Genomic DNA, 20,703 nt, shown 5'->3' with positions numbered 1-20,703 from the left:
CGCCCCTGCCGGAACAGAAGAGGTGGAAAAGAATGTCTTTTTTAGCTCGGTGGCTTCAAGGACCTCTCTTTGCGCTGCCACGTGAGCTACGTGACACCCACTAGCCGCCGTGTGTCACTGACAGCGTGGGCCCACCGAGAAGAAGCCATAGCAATTGTGAGAAATGGAGAATGTTTTTTCTTTTTCTAGGAGAGGGTGACTTTTTTAATTTGAGCATGATTATCAAACAATATACTCCCTCCGTCCGAAAATACTTGTCATCAAAATGGATAAAATTGAATGTATTTAGAACTAAAATATATCTAAATACATCCTCTTATATTTATTTTGATGACAAGTATTTTCGGACGAAGGGAGTATTTCTTAGCATGGATCCAAGCCAAGTTGTCGTCTTCTAGCTATGATTTTGCTTGTGTCATGTGGACATGTGGACAAGAGCAAGATAATGGAGCTCAAGGAGTATTCAATCAAAAGGCAAGCTGGCAAAAGAACTCAAACCCCTCTACCCTTGGAAGTACTCCTACTAAATTGCAATTTTTATAAGATTGTAATTATCGAATGTGCGAATCCGTGTGAAATTGAGAACCTAACAAAAGCCTGAAAAGGCCCCGCTTATTCTTGCACTTTTAATAGAGTTGCACTGTATATAAAATTCAAACTCTTTTTAAGGTCGAAAACGATATTCTTGATGAGAGCATAACAAACCCTTGAAAAGGACCGTTTATTCTTGAATTACGGACGTAAGAAGGGGTTGGTGTCCTTTTTCTTTGTTAAATTGTCTATCTCAACATTGTTATTTGTTATTTCTACTCACATTAACATGATAAGTGATTATTGGAGCAGCTTTCATGTTTGTTTGATATCTTTAATATTACTTGCTAAAAACATGTCACTGTGCGTAAATGTGTTGTTTCGTGGCAACGCACGGGTCCGCCGCCGTTGCACTGCCTATGAACTTGGTGGAGACAGGGAAGGATAGTTGTGGCGTTGTGAAGACCTTGACGGCTTGACGCCTGCTGTCATGACCACGACCACTGCGTCGGCAAGATAGGCCTTAAAGGCACCTTCAATGCGGGCCCACAAAATGGACACACTATTTATCTGCGGATTGGTTCACGGACACGGATCAAAATAATAGCATATCAAATCTTCATGAATGAGAATATTCAAATGCGACAGTAGTTCTACTCTAAATATTATAATCCAATTAAATTTTGAAATAAAATAGTTCCAACATAAATTCAACCTGCAAGAGGGAACACCCGTGTCACAAATTTGAAGTATAATTTATAATATAGTTCGGGAGAAAAAGACAAATTTGACTCTGATAGTACACAACATCAGTTGGGCTTTAAATTTTGCCCATTACCACTGTCAATACTACTTTTGTTTTTGGACCTTGACATTAGTTGAGATTCAAAAGGTACTTGATTTTTGTGATATTATCGGTTCATGTTGTGCCCATCTGTAGACTTTTTCTCAGATTTTTTTGAAAACATTTGTATGTACAAGCTGAATCCAGGTGCGGTACAAGCCCTGGTGCACTATAGACTTACCAACAAGGGAGATGTGTTGTTGGTTGAAAAATGACGCAGTTAACAACTTGGGCCTAATATTTGACACAAGCTCAAACCATTTGCAGTGTTATTTTCAGACTGGTTATTGCTATGGAGAATGGAACATCTATGCTATTGATAAAGAACAATCTCACAAAATTGGATCTTTCTTCTCGTGCTATTATTGCTGAAATTAAGAGGCGCACTATAAGTCTAAGGAATTGCCAAGCTTTGTGTACCTTATAATAATGACACCATGGATGCGTGAAGTTGAGTGATACTAAGGCTATTTAATCGTGGGCAACATATATCCAGTTAGCGAATGATTTGGTTGGTTAAGGAGACACAAAGACTACCGAGAAGGAAACAAGTGGAAGAGAGTCTTTATTTGTCGCTATATGATGGAAATCAGATGCCACATTGCTTAACACATATTTTTGAATTAAAAGGATAATTTGATCAATGTTTCTATATTTTTATAAATATGTGGCAATGCACGGACATTCGGCTTTTGCCCGTAGCAACGCACGGGCATTTTACTAGTTGAGATAAAGACGCACGTTCTCTTCTGTTTTTGGCTGCATATTTGTACCAAGAAACATACATATGATAATCTTTTCATATATTATTATTTCAGCACTCTATTTATTGGCTACTCACCGTGGACTGTGGTATATAGGTGATCTTTTGCTACCTACATTTTTTTTCCAAAAAGAATGGATCATAGCATCTCTAGCAGATTGCGCAAAAGCACGCCGGCCCGTAAAACTCCGGTCATTTTGTGAGATTAAACGTTTTTTTGTCCGAATAGATCCGCTAAATCTAGCACGGCCCATAAAAATTTACAGGCGGCCCGCGAAAACGTCTCTCCGGTGCTATATCTACGGTTTAGCCGGGATTTAGGGTTACCAAACCATATCCCTCCGCCGCTAGCTATCCCGGCCTTCGGCGTCAAATCTTGCCTCTCCTTTTTCGTTTTCCTCCTCCCCATGGCCGGTGCTGCTTGCGGGCATGATGCCCATGGTGGGACACCGCTGCGCAAGCTCGCCAGGCACAATGCGGAGGCCGGTAGCATACCTAGTGCATCGGGTCCAATGAAAATCTTTTGTGACAATACTGGTGCAATTGCCTTGGCAAAGGAATCCAGATTTCACAAGAGAACCAAGCACATCAAGAGACGCTTCAATTCCATCCGGGATCTAGTCCAGGTGGGAGACATAGAGATTTGCAAGATACATACGGATCTGAATGTTGCAAACCCGTTGACTAAGCCTCTACCACGAGCAAAACATGATCAGCACCAAGGCTCCATGGGTGTTAGAATCATTACGGTGTAATCTAGATTATTTCCTCTAGTGCAAGTGGGAGACTGAAGGAAATATGCCCTAGAGGCAATAATAAAGTTATTATTTATTTCCTTATAATCATGATAAATGTTTATTATTCATGCTAGAATTGTATTAACCGGAAACATAATACATGTGTGAATACATAGACAAACAAAGTGTCACTACTATGCCTCTACTTGACTAGCTCGTTAATCAAAGATGGTTATGTTTCCTAATCATGAACAATGAGTTGTTATTTGATTAACGAGGTCACATCATTAGTTGAATGATCTGATTGACATGACCCATTCCATTAGCTTAGCACCCGATCGTTTAGTATGTTGCTATTGCTTTCTTCATGACTTATACATGTTCCTATAACTATGAGATTATGCAACTCCCGTTTGCCGGAGGAACACTTTGGGTGATACCAAACGTCACAACGTAACTGGGTGATTATAAAGGAGCATTACAGGTGTCTCCAAAGGTAGATGTTGGGTTGGCGTATTTCAAGATTAGGATTTGTCACTCCGATTGTCAGAGAGGTATCTCTGGGCCCTCTCGGTAATGCACATCACATAAGCCTTGCAAGCATTGCAACTAATGAGTTAGTTGCGGGATGATGTATTACAGAACGAGTAAAGAGACTTGCCGGTAACGAGATTGAACTAGGTATTGGATACCGACGATCGAATCTCGGGCAAGTAACATACCGATGACAAAGGGAACAACGTATGTTGTTATGCGGTCTGACCGATAAAGATCTTCGTAGAATATGTAGGAGCCAATATGGGCATCCAGGTCCCGCTATTGGTTATTGACCGGAGACGTGTCTCGATCATGTCTACATTGTTCTCGAACCCGTAGGGTCCGCACGCTTAAGGTTACGATGACAGTTATATTATGAGTTTATGCATTTTGATGTACTGAAGGTTGTTCGGAGTCCCGGATGTGATCACGGACATGACGAGGAGTCTCGAAATGGTCGAGACATAAAGATTGATATATTGGAAGCCTATATTTGGACATCGGAAGTGTTCCGGGTGAAATCGGGATTTTACCGGAGTACCGGGAGGTTACCGGAACCCCCCCGGGAGCCATATGGGCCTTAATGGGCTTTAGTGGAAAGGAGAAAGGGGCAGCCCAAGGTGGCTACGCGCCTCCCCCCTCCCCTAGTCCTATTAGGACTAGGAAAGGTGGCCGGCCCCCCTCTCCCTCTTTCCCCCTCAGGGAATCCTAGTCCAACTAGGATTGGGGGGGGGGGGAGTCCTACTCCCGGAAGGAGTAGGACTCCTCCTGCGCCCTCCTCCTGGCCGGCGCCCCCCTCCCCCTTGGCTCCTTTATATACTGAGGCAGAGGCACCCCAGAAACACACAAGTTGATCCACGTGATCTATTCCTTAGCCGTGTGCGGTGCCCCCAGCCACCATAGTCCTCGATAATACTGTAGCGGAGTTTAGGCGAAGCCCTGCTGCTGTAGTGCATCAAGATCGTCACCACGCCGTCGTGCTGACGGAACTCTTCCCCGACACTTTGCTGGATCGGAGTCCGGGGATCGTCATCGAGCTGAACGTGTGCTCGAACTCGGAGGTGCCGTAGTTTCGGTGCTTGATCGGTTGGATCGTGAAGACGTACGACTACTTCCTCTACGTTGTGTCAGCGCTTCCGCAGTCGGTCTGCCTTGGGTACGTAGACAACACTCTCCCCTCTCGTTGCTATGCATCACATGATCTTGCGTGTGCGTAGGAATTTTTTTTAAATTACTACGAAACCCATCATGGGTGTGTCCACCGGCGAGGGAGGTGCTGCTTTATATAACGGCCGGAGGCGGCAATCATGTGTACGCGTGGCGGGAGGGGGCGCGTCGCCTCACCGCACCACTCATGAGGAATCAATGGAAGGCTGACTGGCGACAGCCTTGGCATTGATTCCCCACGGAAAACCGAGGCGATGTGAGGACGACGAGGCGCGAGGGTCGTTGACTCGGCGGGCCCACCGTTCTTTGGCGCCAAAAACGATTGCCTCGGCACCCCCGGCGCCCCAGCGTGCCGAGTTTGGGTTGGGTCCGCCGACGCCAGTTTTGGGCCTAACCGGCAAAAAATGGGTTCTCATGGGGGTCCGACTGGACCGTTTTCTGGGTGCCGGCACCTAAAAAAGGGCGTGGAGGTCTGTTGGGGGCGCGGCTGGAGATGCTCTAACCAGTTAGATCAGAAGACATGATGTGCTTACTATTCTTTTTTCTTTTCTTTATACAATATGAGAAAGCCAATTATTTTTTCTGTTTTCTTTTTTTTTCTATCTTGTTTTTTCTTTTCTCATAAATGCGTGAACTTTTTCAAAGGCCCCAAATCCTTTTGCAAAATTGATGCACTTTTTCTCAAATTTGATGAACTTTTTTTAAATCGATGAACTTTTATTCAAAGTCGATGAACTTTTTTCAAATTCAGTGAACTTTTCACATTTTTGATGAACTTTTATTCAAAGTTGATGAACTTTTTTTGAATTCAGTGAACTTTTCTCAATTTTGATGAATTTCTTTTCAAATTCAGCAAAAAAATTCAAATCCGATGAACTTTTTCTTTTTTTTGCTTTCAAAATTGATGAACTTTTTCAAATTCGTGAACTGCTTTTCAAATTTTTAATTTTCAGATCCATGTGGTTTTCAGTTTTTGTGAACGAAAGGGACGAACAGCAAAAAGAAAAACGAAAGAAACGTGCATGAAGGAGCTAGCGATAGAAGGAAGAAAAGGAAGGTGTGAGCGTGCTTGCTGGGCCGGCCCACCCGAGGCTGCTGCGCGAGCGCCCGCTATGGGAACGGGCGCTTAAGGCGCCGAAGAAGAGGAGGTCTCAATAGGAGACCCCCTCCCAACCGTTGTGAGTAAAGCCTATAAAATAACCTCTACCGAGGCACATTTTTGTGTTATTTCCATTTTTAATGGTTCTTTGATTCTCGACAACCTTCACGGTTGGGACTCAAATCTGTTCACAAGTATGCCCTAATTAGCCCATTTAATTTTTTCGCCATGTATACCAAAACGCAATGAGAGGCGTATTTGCGCTTCCACACATTCCTTTTGTACTGGCACAATTAACATTGTTTTCTTGATAGACACATGCATAATTAGATGTTTGTAAGAGAAACACATACATACATAAGTAAGGAAAACTAAAGTACATATTATTCCATGGTCACATTTATTGGTCACATACAGTGGTATGTGATAGTTTATTGGTCACCAGTGGAAGCTACATCACCAGTAATATCCACTAGTGATGGGGATGTTGCAGTATTTTGGATCAATGTTGCACTTGGAGGGAAGGCTCTTGGCCGTCTGCACCATTTTGGCTTCCAGACCTTGTTGAAGGCCCTTGAAGCCACTTAGATCGCCTTGGATTGATGTCCATATAGCCTTGCAGCGGCAACGCGGCGTCGTTTGCCTCAATTGCTGACAACACTGGTTTTGGACCTCCTCACAACTTCTCTTCCCCCAAGTCTGAGGAAAGACCCAAGAGAGCGGCATATCCTTCGTCACACACCGATCCATAACATAATCGCTGCAAGAGTCTAGCTTTGGCTGCTCTTCCTCGCAATTCTCAGAACCACTCGCACTAGGTGCTATCGCAACCCATTCCCCATAACCATCCGCGGTGGGAGCTTGCGCAGCTGGGCTGGGAACTTCCGCATATTGCGCAATAGCAGTGTTCACTACCAGAGCAAGGAAAGCTAGGAGGAAGAAGATCTTCATGTTGTCAATGTTGTTTTGGTAGTGGTGAAGATGAAAGATGAGATGAGGCCACTATTTATAATGGATGATGTGACATGATATATGTCTACCATTCTGTGTTGCTTTTGAATGCTTACAAATTTAGTTGGATGACCAAAGTTACTTTGCAAGCACACATAATTTTAGCAAGTTGTTGAGATGATGTTTCGTGCACTGAATCTGCAATTTTCCTCAAAAGAGACCACGTGTAATGTTATTCCAAGGCTTCTTACTTTGGTTTTTTTGTGGAACTTAATTTGTAATTGTGCGGGTCTTTAAAGAAAGATCGAGACCATGTTGCTAGTGATTGTGTTATACAAGGTAATAGAACATGATAAGTAATGCATCTAGATGTCATCTTCCACTAACTTTCTTTGTTCTGTCATGTATTAGCCATTGTGTGGTAATTATATAGATGGCATTTTTCATAAAGTATCTACTCTTTTGTGGAAACATACAATGAGTAATGATGTGTGACACTTCCATGTCCTGCTTTTGGTATTGTATTGTACTAAAAAACATATGGTTAAGTGTTTTATAGTTTACTCTTTCATGAACGCTAACTTGTGGACTTCCGTAGGTTGTTTCAGATGGATCCACCATTCTTAGCTTTCACCAAAAAAATTGTTAGAGCATGTGTCTTATGTGTTATTAGTACATGATAAGCAATGACTCACCAAGATGTTGTCCTCTTCTCCCCATGGTTTCACTCTGTAATGCATACGAAACTACGTGGCTCGCGCCTAATATTTGTTATGGTTTTTAATTGTTTTGTGGAACTGCAATTGTATTGTTGTGCGGGTTATTAGGATGGATGCAACTCGTTTTAATATATTTGATAAAGAAATGAAAAAATTGTACAACAAGGACTAAACCCAAGCCACAGATTATAGATAAATCTGTTAACTTCACTGAATTCATACTAAGTCGTGTTTTAGACATTGATAAGGAAAATACCATGACAAAAAAAAATTCATTGATACCCAAATTGTTAGAATCAAGGTTAAGTGTTGATGCAAACTAACCTATGATTGGATGGCTAGGAGGACAGTGATATCCCCAGCCCACCAGGGTTCAAGTCCTGAACTTGAGCTTTTTCTGGATTTATTTCAAGCTTTCCGGCGATGTGCGTTCAGTGGGAGGAGACGTTCCCGTCGACTATGAAGGCATTTGTGGCGACTTCATCAATCTCAAGATGATGTGTCGACTCAGTTTCTCGAAGGTGCTTGTAAGGGGTGGAGTGTGCGTGTGTGTGTGCGCGCGCGGGGTGGCGTGTGAGGGCGAGACTTGTATGAGATCTACCTTTAGGTGAGATCAAATAGATCAATCTATTTAAAGACTCAAAACATGTTCAAAATTTCTAAAAATAGTTATAAACACACATCCATGTTTGATGTACAACCTCAAGAGGTTTCAACTCCTAATTCAGAGTACACTTAGAGAACCAAAAAAGAAAAAATCGGATGTGAATATTGTCAAATGCTATTCACCCCAAGATGACACTATTCATAGTCGAATTTGTCTTTATTGAATCTCTTACTATAGACCGGGTTTGAAGCTGATTTTTTTAGAGTTGTAAACATACTTTGCAGGTATGTTTTCAAAAAATTCAGAATTTTTTAAAATGTCTAAACATGAAATTTTGGTGTTGATCCTACGATTCTCACCTAAAGGTCAGATCCTATACAAGTCGTATGTGTGTATGTATGAGTGTCTTTTTTCTTGTGAAATATGTATGAGTGTCTATGTTTGTGCTGTGTTAAAAAATGTTGATTAAGCCAAGGAAAAAGCGGAACATGTTATCCCCCTAAGCACCCAAATGAACAATTGAAATCGAATTAACGAACAACATTTGTGGAAGGTAAGCTCACAAAGAACTCAAATTTGATCATTGAAGTGTTTGTATAAACCTGGTTTTATATCACAGTAGATTATTAAACCCGGTTTTAGTGGTTACCGCCGTTCACCTGCCAAAATCCGGCCTTTTTTCCTGCCAAGCCGCCGCTGCGGCTGCCTCCTCCCGCCGCCGCCGATGAAGCCCATCGTCGTCCACGCCGCCGCCGTGGACCGCCGGTGGCTGCTCCCTCTGGCCGTCGGCTCCGCGCTGTCGCTCTTCCTCCTCGTCCTCCTCACCACCGTCCCTTTCCCCTTCTTCCCCTCCTCCTCGCCCTCCCCGGCGCTCTTCGTCGAGCACAAGCTCGCCCCGACCCCGCCGGCCTCCCGCGCCGCCGGATCCCTCCCCCGCATCGCCTACGTCATCTCCGGATCCGCCAAGGACGCCTCCGCGCTCCGCCGCGTCCTCCTCGCGCTCTACCACCCCAGGAACCTCTACGTCCTGCACCTAGATGCGGAGGCGCCGGAGTCCGACCGCCGGGACCTCGCCGCCGGCCTCGCGGCGCACCCCGTCATAGCCGCCGCCGGCAACGTCCGCGTCGTCGAGCGGGCCAACCTCGTCACCTACCGCGGGCCCACCATGGTCGCCAGCACCCTGCACGCCGCCGCGGCCCTCCTCTGGGGCCACTCCGGCGCCGGCGGGTCCGACTGGGACTGGTTCATCAACCTCTCCGCCTCCGACTACCCGCTCGTCACGCAGGACGGTAATTTGACCTCTCCTTCCACCACTTCTTCCAAGTTCAAATCCACTAATCTGACCCTGTGAGCTTGCTTGCTGCAGATCTGATCCATGTCTTCTCCAAGCTGCCGCGCGATCTCAACTTCATCGACCACACCAGCAACATCGGATGGAAGGAGTAGGACTTTCCTTCCTTCCCAGCTTAAAACTCCGATCGGTCGATGGTGCACCGTGGCTGGATGGATGGACACTGTGGGAAATTAATGCACTTCTTGTTGGTTTGTTAATCTTTGTAGGTTTCAGAGGGCGAAGCCGGTCATCATCGACCCAGGGCTCTACATGAAGAAGAAGGCTGACGTGTTCTGGATACCACAGCGCCGGAGCGTGCCAACAGCCTTCAAGCTCTTCACCGGTAATAACAAAGGGCATTATATTCACTGTGCATATATACTAGACTCCTGCAAATTCTTTCCGTCAATTGAAAGAATTTGTTGTACTCCCTCTGTTCACTTTTGTAAGATTTTTAAGACAGCTAAAATTGAACTGTTTTGGGTGTCGTCTTAAGTGTCTAAAACGCCTTACAAAAGTGAACGGAGGGAGTAGAAGAGTTTATCAGTGAATGTGAGTGTTCAGGATTTGAAACTATATATTCTCTTTGATACGTGTTTGATCAAGCAAGTTCTGGTGAGCACGCCACCAACTGAAATCGATTTACGAAATTACTATGCACACGATAAGTTGCTGGACGATTTTAAGACGACGTTGTGATCGTTGGCTGCGGCCCAGGTGAACCCAAGTGATCGATGGCTGATACAGCTTGTCGTCTACAAATCGGGCACAACCCATCGTGTGTGTAGCAGTTCTCATCGATTTATATTACCATAAAAAGATCTTCAAAGGGTTTCCAGATATATCATGCAGAACCCTGCGTAATAAATGGGATGCTTTTCTAGTTTAGTTGCCTGTTTTTTGTTTTTTTTTTGCTGAAAACAAACAAATCATAAATGGAAAAACTCCATGAGTTCAGATTTATCTTTCCTGCGTGACAGCAATTCCATTCTGTCTACTGAATATAACTAGTATAACCTTCAGTTTCTGTTTCAGTTCCAGTTCAGTTACTTTATTGTGCTAGTAAACTCCATCTGTTATAAATGCTCTTATTAGCAGCCCCCATAATTTCACCTTTCTGCTTCTCTCTAGACCAAGAAGATCAACTGATCCGAGTTTCTCAAGTACTAACTTTAGTACAAAGTTGGGTCATCTATTTTGGAACGGAGGGAGTAGTTCTCAACTTGATATGCACACCCCATGTTTCAACATCTCAATCTGATAAGTAGCTTCCAGATTCAGAGCTTGCCTTTCCAGTCAAGGTCAAGGCTAACTGGCAAGCAAAACATTAGCATGATTAGGCCAATGTTACTATTTTATTACTATTTCCTGAGATATCATGCAGAATCCAGCACAATAAATGTGGTGCTTTTCTAGCTTAATAGTTGCTTTTTTTTTGTTTCTTTTGCTGAAAACAAACGTGGCATAAATGAGGAAACTCCTTGTGTTCAGATTTACCTTTCCTGTTGAAACTCCTTGAGGAAACTTCCATTCCATCTATTGAATGTAACTAGCAAAACCTTCTGTTTCTGTTTCAGTTCAGTTACTTTATTGTGCTGGTAAACTTCACCTGTTGTAAATGTTCTTACTAGTAGCCCCAAAAAAAATCACCTTTCTGCCTCTCTCTAGACCAAGAAGACTGATCTAATCTCAGTTCCTCAAGTAGTTCTCGACCTGATGTGTACACTTTTTGTTTCAACATCTCAACCAGATAAGTAGCTGTAAGATTCAGAGCCTGCCTTTGCAGTGAAGTTCAAGGCATTTGATTCCTAACTGGCAAGCAAAACATTAGCAGCATGATTAGGCCAATGATAGTATTTTAGCTTTCCTGTGTAATAATAACTAACAAGGAAATATGGCAGCATCTTGCTCTTCGTCACAAACCCCACAAATATTGCATTTCAAGAGCTTTTGAGTGACCAATTAACTCTGTTACTCTGGGCCTTTTTGAGGAACCAATCTTTGCTCTTAAATCTCTGATATGTTTGTAGATGCATCTGATAATCCCTATCTATCCTGATGCAGGTTCAGCCTGGATGGCGCTGTCCAGGTCGCTGGTCGAGTACAGCATATGGGGCTGGGACAACCTTCCCCGCACCGTCCTCATGTACTACTCCAACTTCATCTCCTCCCCAGAGGGCTACTTCCACACCGTTGTCTGCAACGCGGAGGAGTTCAAGAACACGACGGTGAACCACGACCTGCACTACATCTCGTGGGACAACCCCCCGAAGCAGCACCCACACTACCTCACGATGGACGACCTGGATCGTATGATCGCCAGCGACGCGCCCTTCGCCCGCAAGTTCCACGCGGACGAGCCCGTGCTCGACCGGATCGACGCGGAGCTCCTGTCCCGCCACGCCGGCCCGGACGCGCCCACGCCCGGAGGCTGGTGCGCGGGGACAGGGGACAACGGGAGCGACCCCTGCTCGGTCGTCGGGAACACCAGCTTTCTTCAGCCTGGCCGTGGGGCCGTGCGGCTCCAGCGGCTCGTCACGTCGCTCCTGTCAGACGAGAAGTTCCACCCGCGGCAGTGCAAGTGATGATATGCTTCTGATGCCAGAGCTGCTTGCGGTGTGATGATGCATGGATCTCCTGCCGGCGATGTACGCACGGTCGATTTGACCGCCTGCGGCTCGCCGTTTTGTCGGCTAGGTAGCAGACCATGCCATGTGTATGATGATGTTGTACGAGTACGACCAGACCACGTAGCGTAAGTAGAGTTTGTTGTTGTATCACCACTTGTAAGACTAGTAAAGTCTGAAGACCACAAGATGATGTATCATCGACATCGACTCGACGGTATGAACCTGAAGACGGGAACTTGGTGATGAAAGTTGTACCCACGCCTGCATCTTGTAGTAAAGACTGCTGATGTTTCTGAAGTTTGGGTATCTCTGCTGGTTGGAAGAAAACAGAAAAAGGGTTACTTATTGCTGCCTGAGTAAGAGCCATCCTGAAGGACCCATTTCTGTTACTAGGATTGTGTTCTAACAGCAATTCCTGTTATTATTCAGTCAGCCAAGATTGCTTGCAAACACATCTCAAAAAAAAAAAAAAGATTGCTTGCAAACATGTCATTCTGCTGTGTTGGCTTTGATTTTTCTTTACAGGAGATGAATGTTGCTTGGAAACAAAATGACAAGAAATGAACATGTCTCTTTTTATTTTTTGAGGGGAGAAATGAACATGTCTTTGTGTTACCAGCCTTGTCTTTCTTTTTGCACTTGTTTAAGGAAGCAGCTAAGTAATCAACGCCCGAAATCATAGTCAAATGGACGGCCAGGATGTGCTTTGGCGGCTCATCATCGTCATCATGTGGTACTTACCGTTTTTTTTTTCTTTTTTTTTGAGATGCATGTGGTACTTAGCGTTGACAGGTTCCAAAACGGCGACATAGTATAGACCACCAAACCCTGTCTGCCTGCCTGCCTTGTTTCCTCCCTTGTTTTGACAAGCTCCACCTTTTCTTCGTCCTCTTCTTTCCTCCCCCCTCTTCTTCTTCTTCTACTTGTGGTGTTGGTGGTGGTGGTCGTCGCCGGTTGATCGACCGATGGCGCCGCAGGGGAAGGGGGAGGGGGAGGGTGGGCAGAAGATGACGATGATCTACGCGATGGTGGCGCGGGGCACGATGGTGGTGGCGGAGCACACGGCGTACACGGGCAACTTCCGGGACATCGCCGCGCAGTGCCTGCACAAGCTCCCCGCCGGCGACAGCCGCTTCACCTACACCTGCGACGGCCACGCCTTCACCTTCCTCCTCCACCAGGGCTACGGTACGGCAGCACCATCTTATTACCTCTTTCTTCTCCGGCCGGTCTCCCAGGATTTTTCTTTTTCAGTTCTGGTGCAGCTGACTGATCTTGGACCTCCCTTCTCCCAAAACCCAGCCAGAGTTATCAATCTCAAAGTAATTAGTTACTACTAGTTCTGAGGTCAGGTTCTTGTTCATGAAAAAAATTGCATGGCCTCCAGATGATAGTAGTACATACATATATCATCCATGAATAATCGCATACAAGCTCTCACTTGGTACTTATTTCACAAATCTGTTCCGTTTATGCCCAATAATCAGAGCCTGAGCGTTGGTGTTGCCCTGCTTTCCAAGCATACACATCATAATATTCAGTAAAACCAAAGCTGCATACACATCATAATATTCAGTAAAACCAAAGTTATTCAGTAAAACCAAAGCTGCATACACATCATAATATTCAGTAAAACCAAAGTTATTCAGTAAAACCAAAGCTGCATCCACACTGAACTGAAAATGACATGTGCATATACATATGATATGCAGCCTACTGCGTGGTGGCGACGGAGTCGGCGGGGCGCGAGGTGCCCCTCGCCTTCCTGGAGAGGATCAAGGAGGAGTTCAACAAGCGGTACGCCGGTGGCAAGGCCGCCACCGCCACAGCCAACAGCCTCACCAAAGATTTCGGGTAACAAATTATGGCTAATGTTGTGGGTTAATTACTCTGAATGACATAGAGACAGAGGTTAATTAGCTGTGGTCAACAAATTTAGCAAGGTAACTGATTAGGCAAAGACCATTCCATAGCGTTACCAAAAGTAAATGAAAATAGCAGCAAAGATTTAGGGTAATATAAAGTAAGGTACGTATTAACGAAGTGATCGGCCAGGCCGAGGCTGAAGGAGCAGATGCAGTACTGCATGGATCACCCGGAGGAGGTGAGCAGGCTGTCCAAGGTGCAGGCCCAGGTCTCCGAGGTCAAGGGCATCATGATGGAAAACATCGACAAGGTACTAATTTCTCAATCAAATACTCCCTCTGTTCACTTATATAAGACGTTTTAGCAAATTCAGACAGTGTACTAAACAGTTCAAACCCAGCTGTCTGAAACGCCTTATAAAAACGAACGGAGGGAGTAACTGTAATGCCGAATGGATTTCTTTGTTGATTTGATCTTGGATGTTTGCTTGGTGGATGCTTCTCAGGTGATTGATCGCGGGGAGCAGATCGAGGGCCTGGTGACGAGGACCGAGCAGCTCCACGACCACGCCTTGGATTTCAGGACCGAGGGCACGCGCATCCGCCGCAGGATGTGGTACCAGAACATGAAGATCAAGCTCATCGTCGCCGGCATCGTCGTCGCCATCATCCTCATCATCGTCCTCTCCATCTGCCATAGGGACCACTGCAAGTCCTAAGCCTAGCCTAGCTTCATCACTTTGTTCGAACAAAGAATCAAGACACCCACCAAAAAAAAAAAGAGTCGGAGCGGCTGCTCCGGTCACTGGCACGTGGGCCCCGCATGTCATGTCTCGCGTCGAGTGAATAATCGGATAAATTTCATGTTTTCTTGTTTATTGTTATATTGTTTAACTTAGAGCATCTTTAGTAGCATTGCTTCATCCGTTTGTCGAGAGGTTTTGTGATAACTGCTAATCGTATATACTCGACAATTTGTAGCAGAGTTTGAGTACCACACAGTTTAAGCATGAAAGTTTTGACCATCAATTCTACTGCAAACTCGAATAGTAACAAAAAATTCTACTACAAATTCTCATGATCATCACAAGTTATGATGAATCGAAACAAGTTACATATGGTAGATCTACTCAACTGAAGAAGACGCGGCGGCGACGGCCGCGCTCGCCTTGCCGTCGGCCTCGAACGCGTCGCAGAGCGCCTTGTGCTGGGCCTTGACGGCGTCGTGGGACTCCTTGGTGGGCCTGCCGCCGGGCGGCGCCGCGACGCCGAGGACGCCGTAGTGGTCGGCCTTGTTGCTGTTGGCGGCGGCGAGGACCCTCTAGGCGGCGCGCGCGCGCTGGGCCCCCGGAGCGGTCCATGGCCACGGCCATGTCGACGTGCATCTTGGCCCTCCTGAGGTCGCCGGCCGCGAACAGCTTGTCCGCCGCCTTCAGCTGCGCCTCCAGCTGCTTCTTCTTCACCGCCACGGCCGCCGCCTCCATCTGCTCGAGTTGCGCGATCGGTCGCCGGCTCACCGTGAGTTCTTGCAAACGATCGATCACCGTGAGTTGTTGCTGCCGGTGCTTGGTCTGGTGCGTGTGAATTTAAGGACTCATCCTGGCCGGCCGAGACATGGTCGGCGTCGAAATCGGATTCGCGCGGGAAGGCAGAGCTCTCCGTGTCCGGCACATGTTCAGCAACTCATCACATTGGATCACAACTGGATCAGCTGATGTGTGGGCCGGGTATATTGGGCTGGAGCCCAGATTGACTTATGATATTTCATTTCAAGTTTGACCAAGTCTATACACTATAGCAAAATTTATCAATGTCTTCAAAAACAAATATACTTCATCAGATTTATTAGGAAATGAATTTTCATATTATTACATTTGATATCACAGATCTTTGCGGGTTGTCTATAGACTTGGTCAAACTTTAAAAAGTTTGACTTAGACAATCCTAGAACTTAAATTATTTTGGAACTGAGGGACTACATTTCAAATATGTTTAAATTTTAAAGTTCCAATCCATTTATTTCACTCAAATAGTTCAACTGTGTGAAATTGCTTATTTGTGAAGCTGCTTGCTTCAGTATGTGAAACTGATATTTGTGGAATATAACTAAAGTTTGAACATGCTATTTTCTGAAGCTGCTTATTTCGCTGAGTTTATTTGTGAAGTTAGTTATTGCATTCATTTCAATTCCAATGTGAAATAGTTTTTGTTCATATATGTGAAATTGATTTAAAATTTGTGAAGCTCCTTATTACAGTGAGTGAAAATGATATTTTTAAAATATAACCGACTGAAATATGCTACTTGTGAAGATGAGTGAAATCAGTTTTCTAAAATAACTTCACTTGGTTAACTTGAATGAATGAACTATGTTCTTTAAATGAATGAAATCCATTTCTCAAAACGGTTGAAATATGTTATTTGAAAGAATAGAAATCAGTCTTGTCAAATTGATTGTTCTAGTGTGTGAAACCGATTATTTCAAATATATGAAACTGTGTTTTTTTTTGAAAAAAGATGTCACTGCTTTTTTATCAATATGTGGAAACATTTACATGAGGGAAACAAATTTTTAATGATTGAAATCAGTTTTTGAAATGAGTGAAATTATTTCTTGAACTAAGGAAAATCAGTGGTTTAAAATAAGTGAAATATGTTTTTAAAATGAGTAAAATAAAACTTTTAAAACGTGTGAAATATTTTTTAAAGTGAGTGAAATTATTTGTTTGAAATGAGTTAAATTGTTTTTTAAGTCCAAACTTAGAATGAGAGAAGTCCATAAAGAGATATCTAAAGGGCTGCAATATCACCAAAAAACTAGCCATGTACACGGGGTGCATGGAAGCTAGCTATCCATGTGTCAGAATCATGAGTTGGTTGCCAGATCTTGTGAGTTCGAGCTCTAGCCTACTTCAACTTATTTCGGACTAAAGGCTTTGTTGTTGTTATTGTTGTAGTAGTGAAATTGTTTTTTTAGATTAGTGAAAATTGGTTATTTGAATGTCTGGGTCCGTCTCATCGGAGTTAGCCACTTCTTGAAGCCATCCTGGCTAGCAAAAGCAAAGTGTGTTGACGAACAACAGGTTGCACATTTAGCGTAGCATAGCCTTCATCCATTTGAACTAGGAAGTTTCGACCATCAATTCCACAACAAATTCGAATTGCAAACAAAAAGAATCCACTGCCGGTAAATCTCATGATCATCCCAAGTCATGAATCAAACAGGGTACATATAAATCAACTTGACTCAAGAAGAAACACAAGAAAACAATGTAACATCTTGAACTAAACAAGCAAACAATGTACTACTCCCGACTAATATTTTTAGTGACTCTTGATTGATCGGCCTTCCTTCCCTAATTAACGACGTCCACCGCGGCCGCGGCCGCCGGCGTTGTAGTCCTCCTCCTCGTCTTCCACTGCCTCTGCGTCATGCCCCTTGTGCTCTGGCACCACCGGCTTGTCCAGGAAGACAGCAGCAAGAGGATCTTCGTCGGCGGCGGCCTCCACCACGACCACCCGGGCTGGCGCGGCCGCCGCCTTGGCCTTGGCACGCGGCACCGGGAGCAGCGGCGGCAGGCGGTGGCGAGGAGCGGGAGCTCTCCCCGGCACCGCGCCCTCGTTCTTCCTGATGTCCGTGAGCGCGGCGAACGCCTGGTTGACGAGCTTGAACGCGCCGGCCATGGCCGCGCTGGTGCCGCCGGCCTTGCCGGGGTCGAACATGTCGCAGAGCGCCTTGTGCTGGGACTTGACGGCGTCGTGGGACTCCTTGGTGGGCCTGCCGCCGGGCGGCACGGCGACGCCGAGGACGGCGTAGTGGTTGGCCTTGTCGGCGGCGAGGACCCTGTAGGCGGCGCGCGCGCGCTGGGCCTCCGGGCAGGCCCCGTAGCGGTCCATGGCCACGGCCATGTTGACGTGCATCTTGGCCCTCCTGAGGTCGCCGGCCGCGAGCAGCTTGTCCGCCGCCTCCAGCTGCGCCTCCAGCTGCTTCTTCTTCACCGCCTCCATGATCTGCAAGCAACCGATCGCCGGCTCGCCGTGAACCAGTAGTAGCTCGAGTTCTTGCAATCGATCGATCGCCGGCGGGCTCTCGTTGTTGCTGCTACCGGTGCTTGGTTTGGTTTGCTGCGTGAGAATTTAAGCACTCGATCCTGGCCGAGACAGAGCGGGTCGGACACGGATTCGCGCGGGAAGGCAGAGCGTACGCTCTCCGTGTCCGGCAACTCATCACATTGGATCAGCTAATGTATGGGCCGGGTTTACTGGGCTGGAGCCCAAATTGGCTTATCATATTTATTGTCTAGTTTGACCAAGTTTTAACAAAATTTATCAACTTCTTATTAAAAAACGAATATAATTCATCAGATTCATTATGAATTGGATTTTGATATTAAATATATTTGATATCGCAGATCTTTGCGGGTTTTATCAATAGGCTTGGTCAAACTTTAAAAAGTTCACTTAGAAAATCCATCGTACAACTGCGCGTGGGGCGATCTGAGGGCTACGTGACGACCGGCCGAATTTTGGTCGGTCAACCTGTGCCTATCACTCAAAAAGAAAATAAAAAACTTACAACAATTTTGCACTAAAATTGCAAATTTTCTAATATGCAAAGAATAATCATATAATAGTATACATACTCCCTTCATCCCATAATGTAAGACATTTTTTTTCTACTGTAGTGTCAAAAAATATGTTACGTTATAGGACGGGGGAAGTATTATATAGTATGTATGTATGTATGTATGTACGTACATTTACACTCACCCGACAACCCAAAAATAACTTTAAAACCGACTACTTATAAACAAAAAGAAAAAAGAAAAGCAAAAACAGAACGCATAAAAACAGAAAAGAAAACAAGATAAACAGGGAATATATAGGAATCAAGCGCCGTTTGGACCTAGGGCTAGCTGGGGCTAATGACGCCACGTCACCTCACCGGAGTTGGGCCGGCGATGACCAAACCGAGCGGCAGAGACGCGTCGGGTTCGCACTGTAGTCCACGGAATCGAGCGCCGTTTGGACCTAGGGCTAGCTGGGGCCAACGCGCATCCATTGGTGATGGTGGGGGTTGCTGGGGTGGCCGGGAATGGCGCCGGCGTCGAGCCAGGCGGCGGCCGGAGTTGGGCTCGAGCCAGTCCGGTGCTGCAGTGCTCGAGCGAGCAAACGTAGCGGCTAGGCGGCCTCCTGAGGCGCCAGGAGCGTGTCGATGCCCCTGGAGCGAGCACGAGAGGCTCGGGAGCGCGGGCTCGCCGGCCACGGCGGACGGCGGCCTCGGTGACCTCGGGGCTATGGCTAGAGGGCGGGAGCAAGCAGGGGGGTCAAAGGGGAAACGGTCAGCAGCTCACCGCGGTTCGAAAGAGCCACTAAGGCCCACTAAGGCCCATATAGCTCCCGGGGGGGTTCCGGTAACCTCCCGGTACTCCGGTAAAATCCCGATTTCACCCGAAACACTTCCGATATCCAAACATAGGCTTCCAATATATCAATCTTTATGTCTCGACCATTTCGAGACTCCTTGTCATGTCCGTGATCACATTCGGGACTCAAAACAACCTTCGGTACATCAAAATGTATAAACTCATAATATAACTGTCATCGAAACCTTAAGCGTGCGGACCCTACGGGTTCGATAACAATGTAGACATGACCGAGACACGTCTCCGGTCAATAACCAATAGCGGGACCTGGATGCCCATATTGGCTCCTACATATTCTACGAAGATCTTTATCGGTCAGACCGCATAACAACATACGTTGTTCCCTTTGTCATCGGTATGTTACTTGCCCGAGATTCGATCGTCGGTATCCAATACCTAGTTCAATCTCGTTACCGGCAAGTCTCTTTACTCGTTCCGTAATACATCATCTCGCAACTAACTCATTAGTTGCATTGCTTGCAAGGCTTAAGTGATGTGCATTACCGAGAGGGCCCAGAGATACCTCTCCGACGATCGGAGTGACAAATCCTAATCTCGAAATACGTCAACCCAACATGTACCTTTGGAGACACCTGTAGAGCACCTTTATAATCACCCAGTTACGTTGTGACGTTTGGTAGCACACAAAGTGTTCCTCCGGCACACGGGAGTTACATAATCTCATAGTCATAGGAACATGTATAAGTCATGAAGAAAGCAATAGCAACATACTAAACGATCGGGTGCTAAGCTAATGGAATGGGTCATGTCAATCAGATCATTCAACTAATGATGTGATCCCGTTAATCAAATAAAAACTCTTTGTCCATGGTTAGGAAACATAACCATCTTTGATTAATGAGCTAGTCAAGTAGAGGCATACTAGTGACACTCTGTTTGTCTATGTATTCACACATGTATTATGTTTCCGGTTAATACAATTCTAGCATGAATAATAAACATTTATCATGATATAAGGAAATAAATAATAACTTTATTATTGCCTCTAGGGCATATTTCGTTCACATACTTTGTTCTCATACATGGATCCCATCTCAGATTTCATGGCCTCAATCCATTTCACGGAATCTGGGCTCATCATCGCTTCCTCATAGTTCGTAGGCTCGTCATGGTCAAGTAACATGACCTCCAGAACTGGATTACCGTACCACTCTAGTGCAGATCTCACTCTGGTTTACCTACGAGGTTCGGTAGTAACTTGATCTGAAGTTACATGATCATCATCATTAGCTTCCTCACTAATCGGTCTAGTAGTCACAGGAACAGATTTCTGTGATGAACTACTTTCCAATAAGGGAGCAGATACAGTTACCTCATCAAGTTCTACTTTCCTCCCACTCACTTCTTTCAAGAGAAACTCCTTCTCTAGAAAGGATCCATTCTCAGCAATGAATAACTTGCCTTCGGATCTGGTGATAGAAGGTGTACCCAACAGTCTCCTTTGGGTATCCTATGAAGACATATTTCTCCGAT

At 45.4% G+C, this 20,703-nt stretch overlaps 3 protein-coding genes across 3 annotated transcripts; 2 read left to right on the top strand and 1 right to left on the bottom strand.

Annotated features, from left to right (window-relative positions):
- Nucleotides 1–5,997: 5,997 nt before the first annotated feature.
- LOC119298728 (puroindoline-B-like) lies at nucleotides 5,998–6,676 on the bottom strand. Its single transcript, XM_037576017.1, has one exon. It carries the CDS (start codon nucleotides 6,627–6,629, stop codon nucleotides 6,135–6,137), a length of 495 nt encoding a protein of 164 aa, XP_037431914.1. The 5' UTR covers nucleotides 6,630–6,676; the 3' UTR covers nucleotides 5,998–6,134.
- A 1,929-nt stretch (nucleotides 6,677–8,605) lies between these two features.
- Nucleotides 8,606–12,215, top strand: LOC119298727 (beta-glucuronosyltransferase GlcAT14B-like). The gene is made up of 4 exons (XM_037576016.1): nucleotides 8,606–9,244; nucleotides 9,322–9,397; nucleotides 9,516–9,631; nucleotides 11,353–12,215. Exons 1-4 carry the CDS (start codon nucleotides 8,680–8,682, stop codon nucleotides 11,871–11,873), a joined length of 1,278 nt encoding a protein of 425 aa, XP_037431913.1. The 5' UTR covers nucleotides 8,606–8,679; the 3' UTR covers nucleotides 11,874–12,215.
- A 557-nt stretch (nucleotides 12,216–12,772) lies between these two features.
- LOC119296760 (vesicle-associated membrane protein 721-like) lies at nucleotides 12,773–14,659 on the top strand. Its single transcript, XM_037574838.1, has 4 exons — nucleotides 12,773–13,106; nucleotides 13,631–13,772; nucleotides 13,974–14,094; nucleotides 14,290–14,659. The coding sequence occupies exons 1-4, from the start codon at nucleotides 12,884–12,886 to the stop codon at nucleotides 14,500–14,502; spliced, it is 699 nt and encodes a 232-aa protein (XP_037430735.1). The 5' UTR covers nucleotides 12,773–12,883; the 3' UTR covers nucleotides 14,503–14,659.
- The last annotated feature ends 6,044 nt before the right edge of the window (nucleotides 14,660–20,703 follow it).

The sequence above is a fragment of the Triticum dicoccoides genome, chromosome 5A (genome assembly GCF_002162155.2).
Source record: "Triticum dicoccoides isolate Atlit2015 ecotype Zavitan chromosome 5A, WEW_v2.0, whole genome shotgun sequence".
NCBI lineage: Eukaryota > Viridiplantae > Streptophyta > Magnoliopsida > Poales > Poaceae > Triticum > Triticum dicoccoides.
The sequence above is the reverse complement of the archived record's forward strand: the minus strand, read 5'-3'. Positions and strand labels throughout refer to the sequence as shown.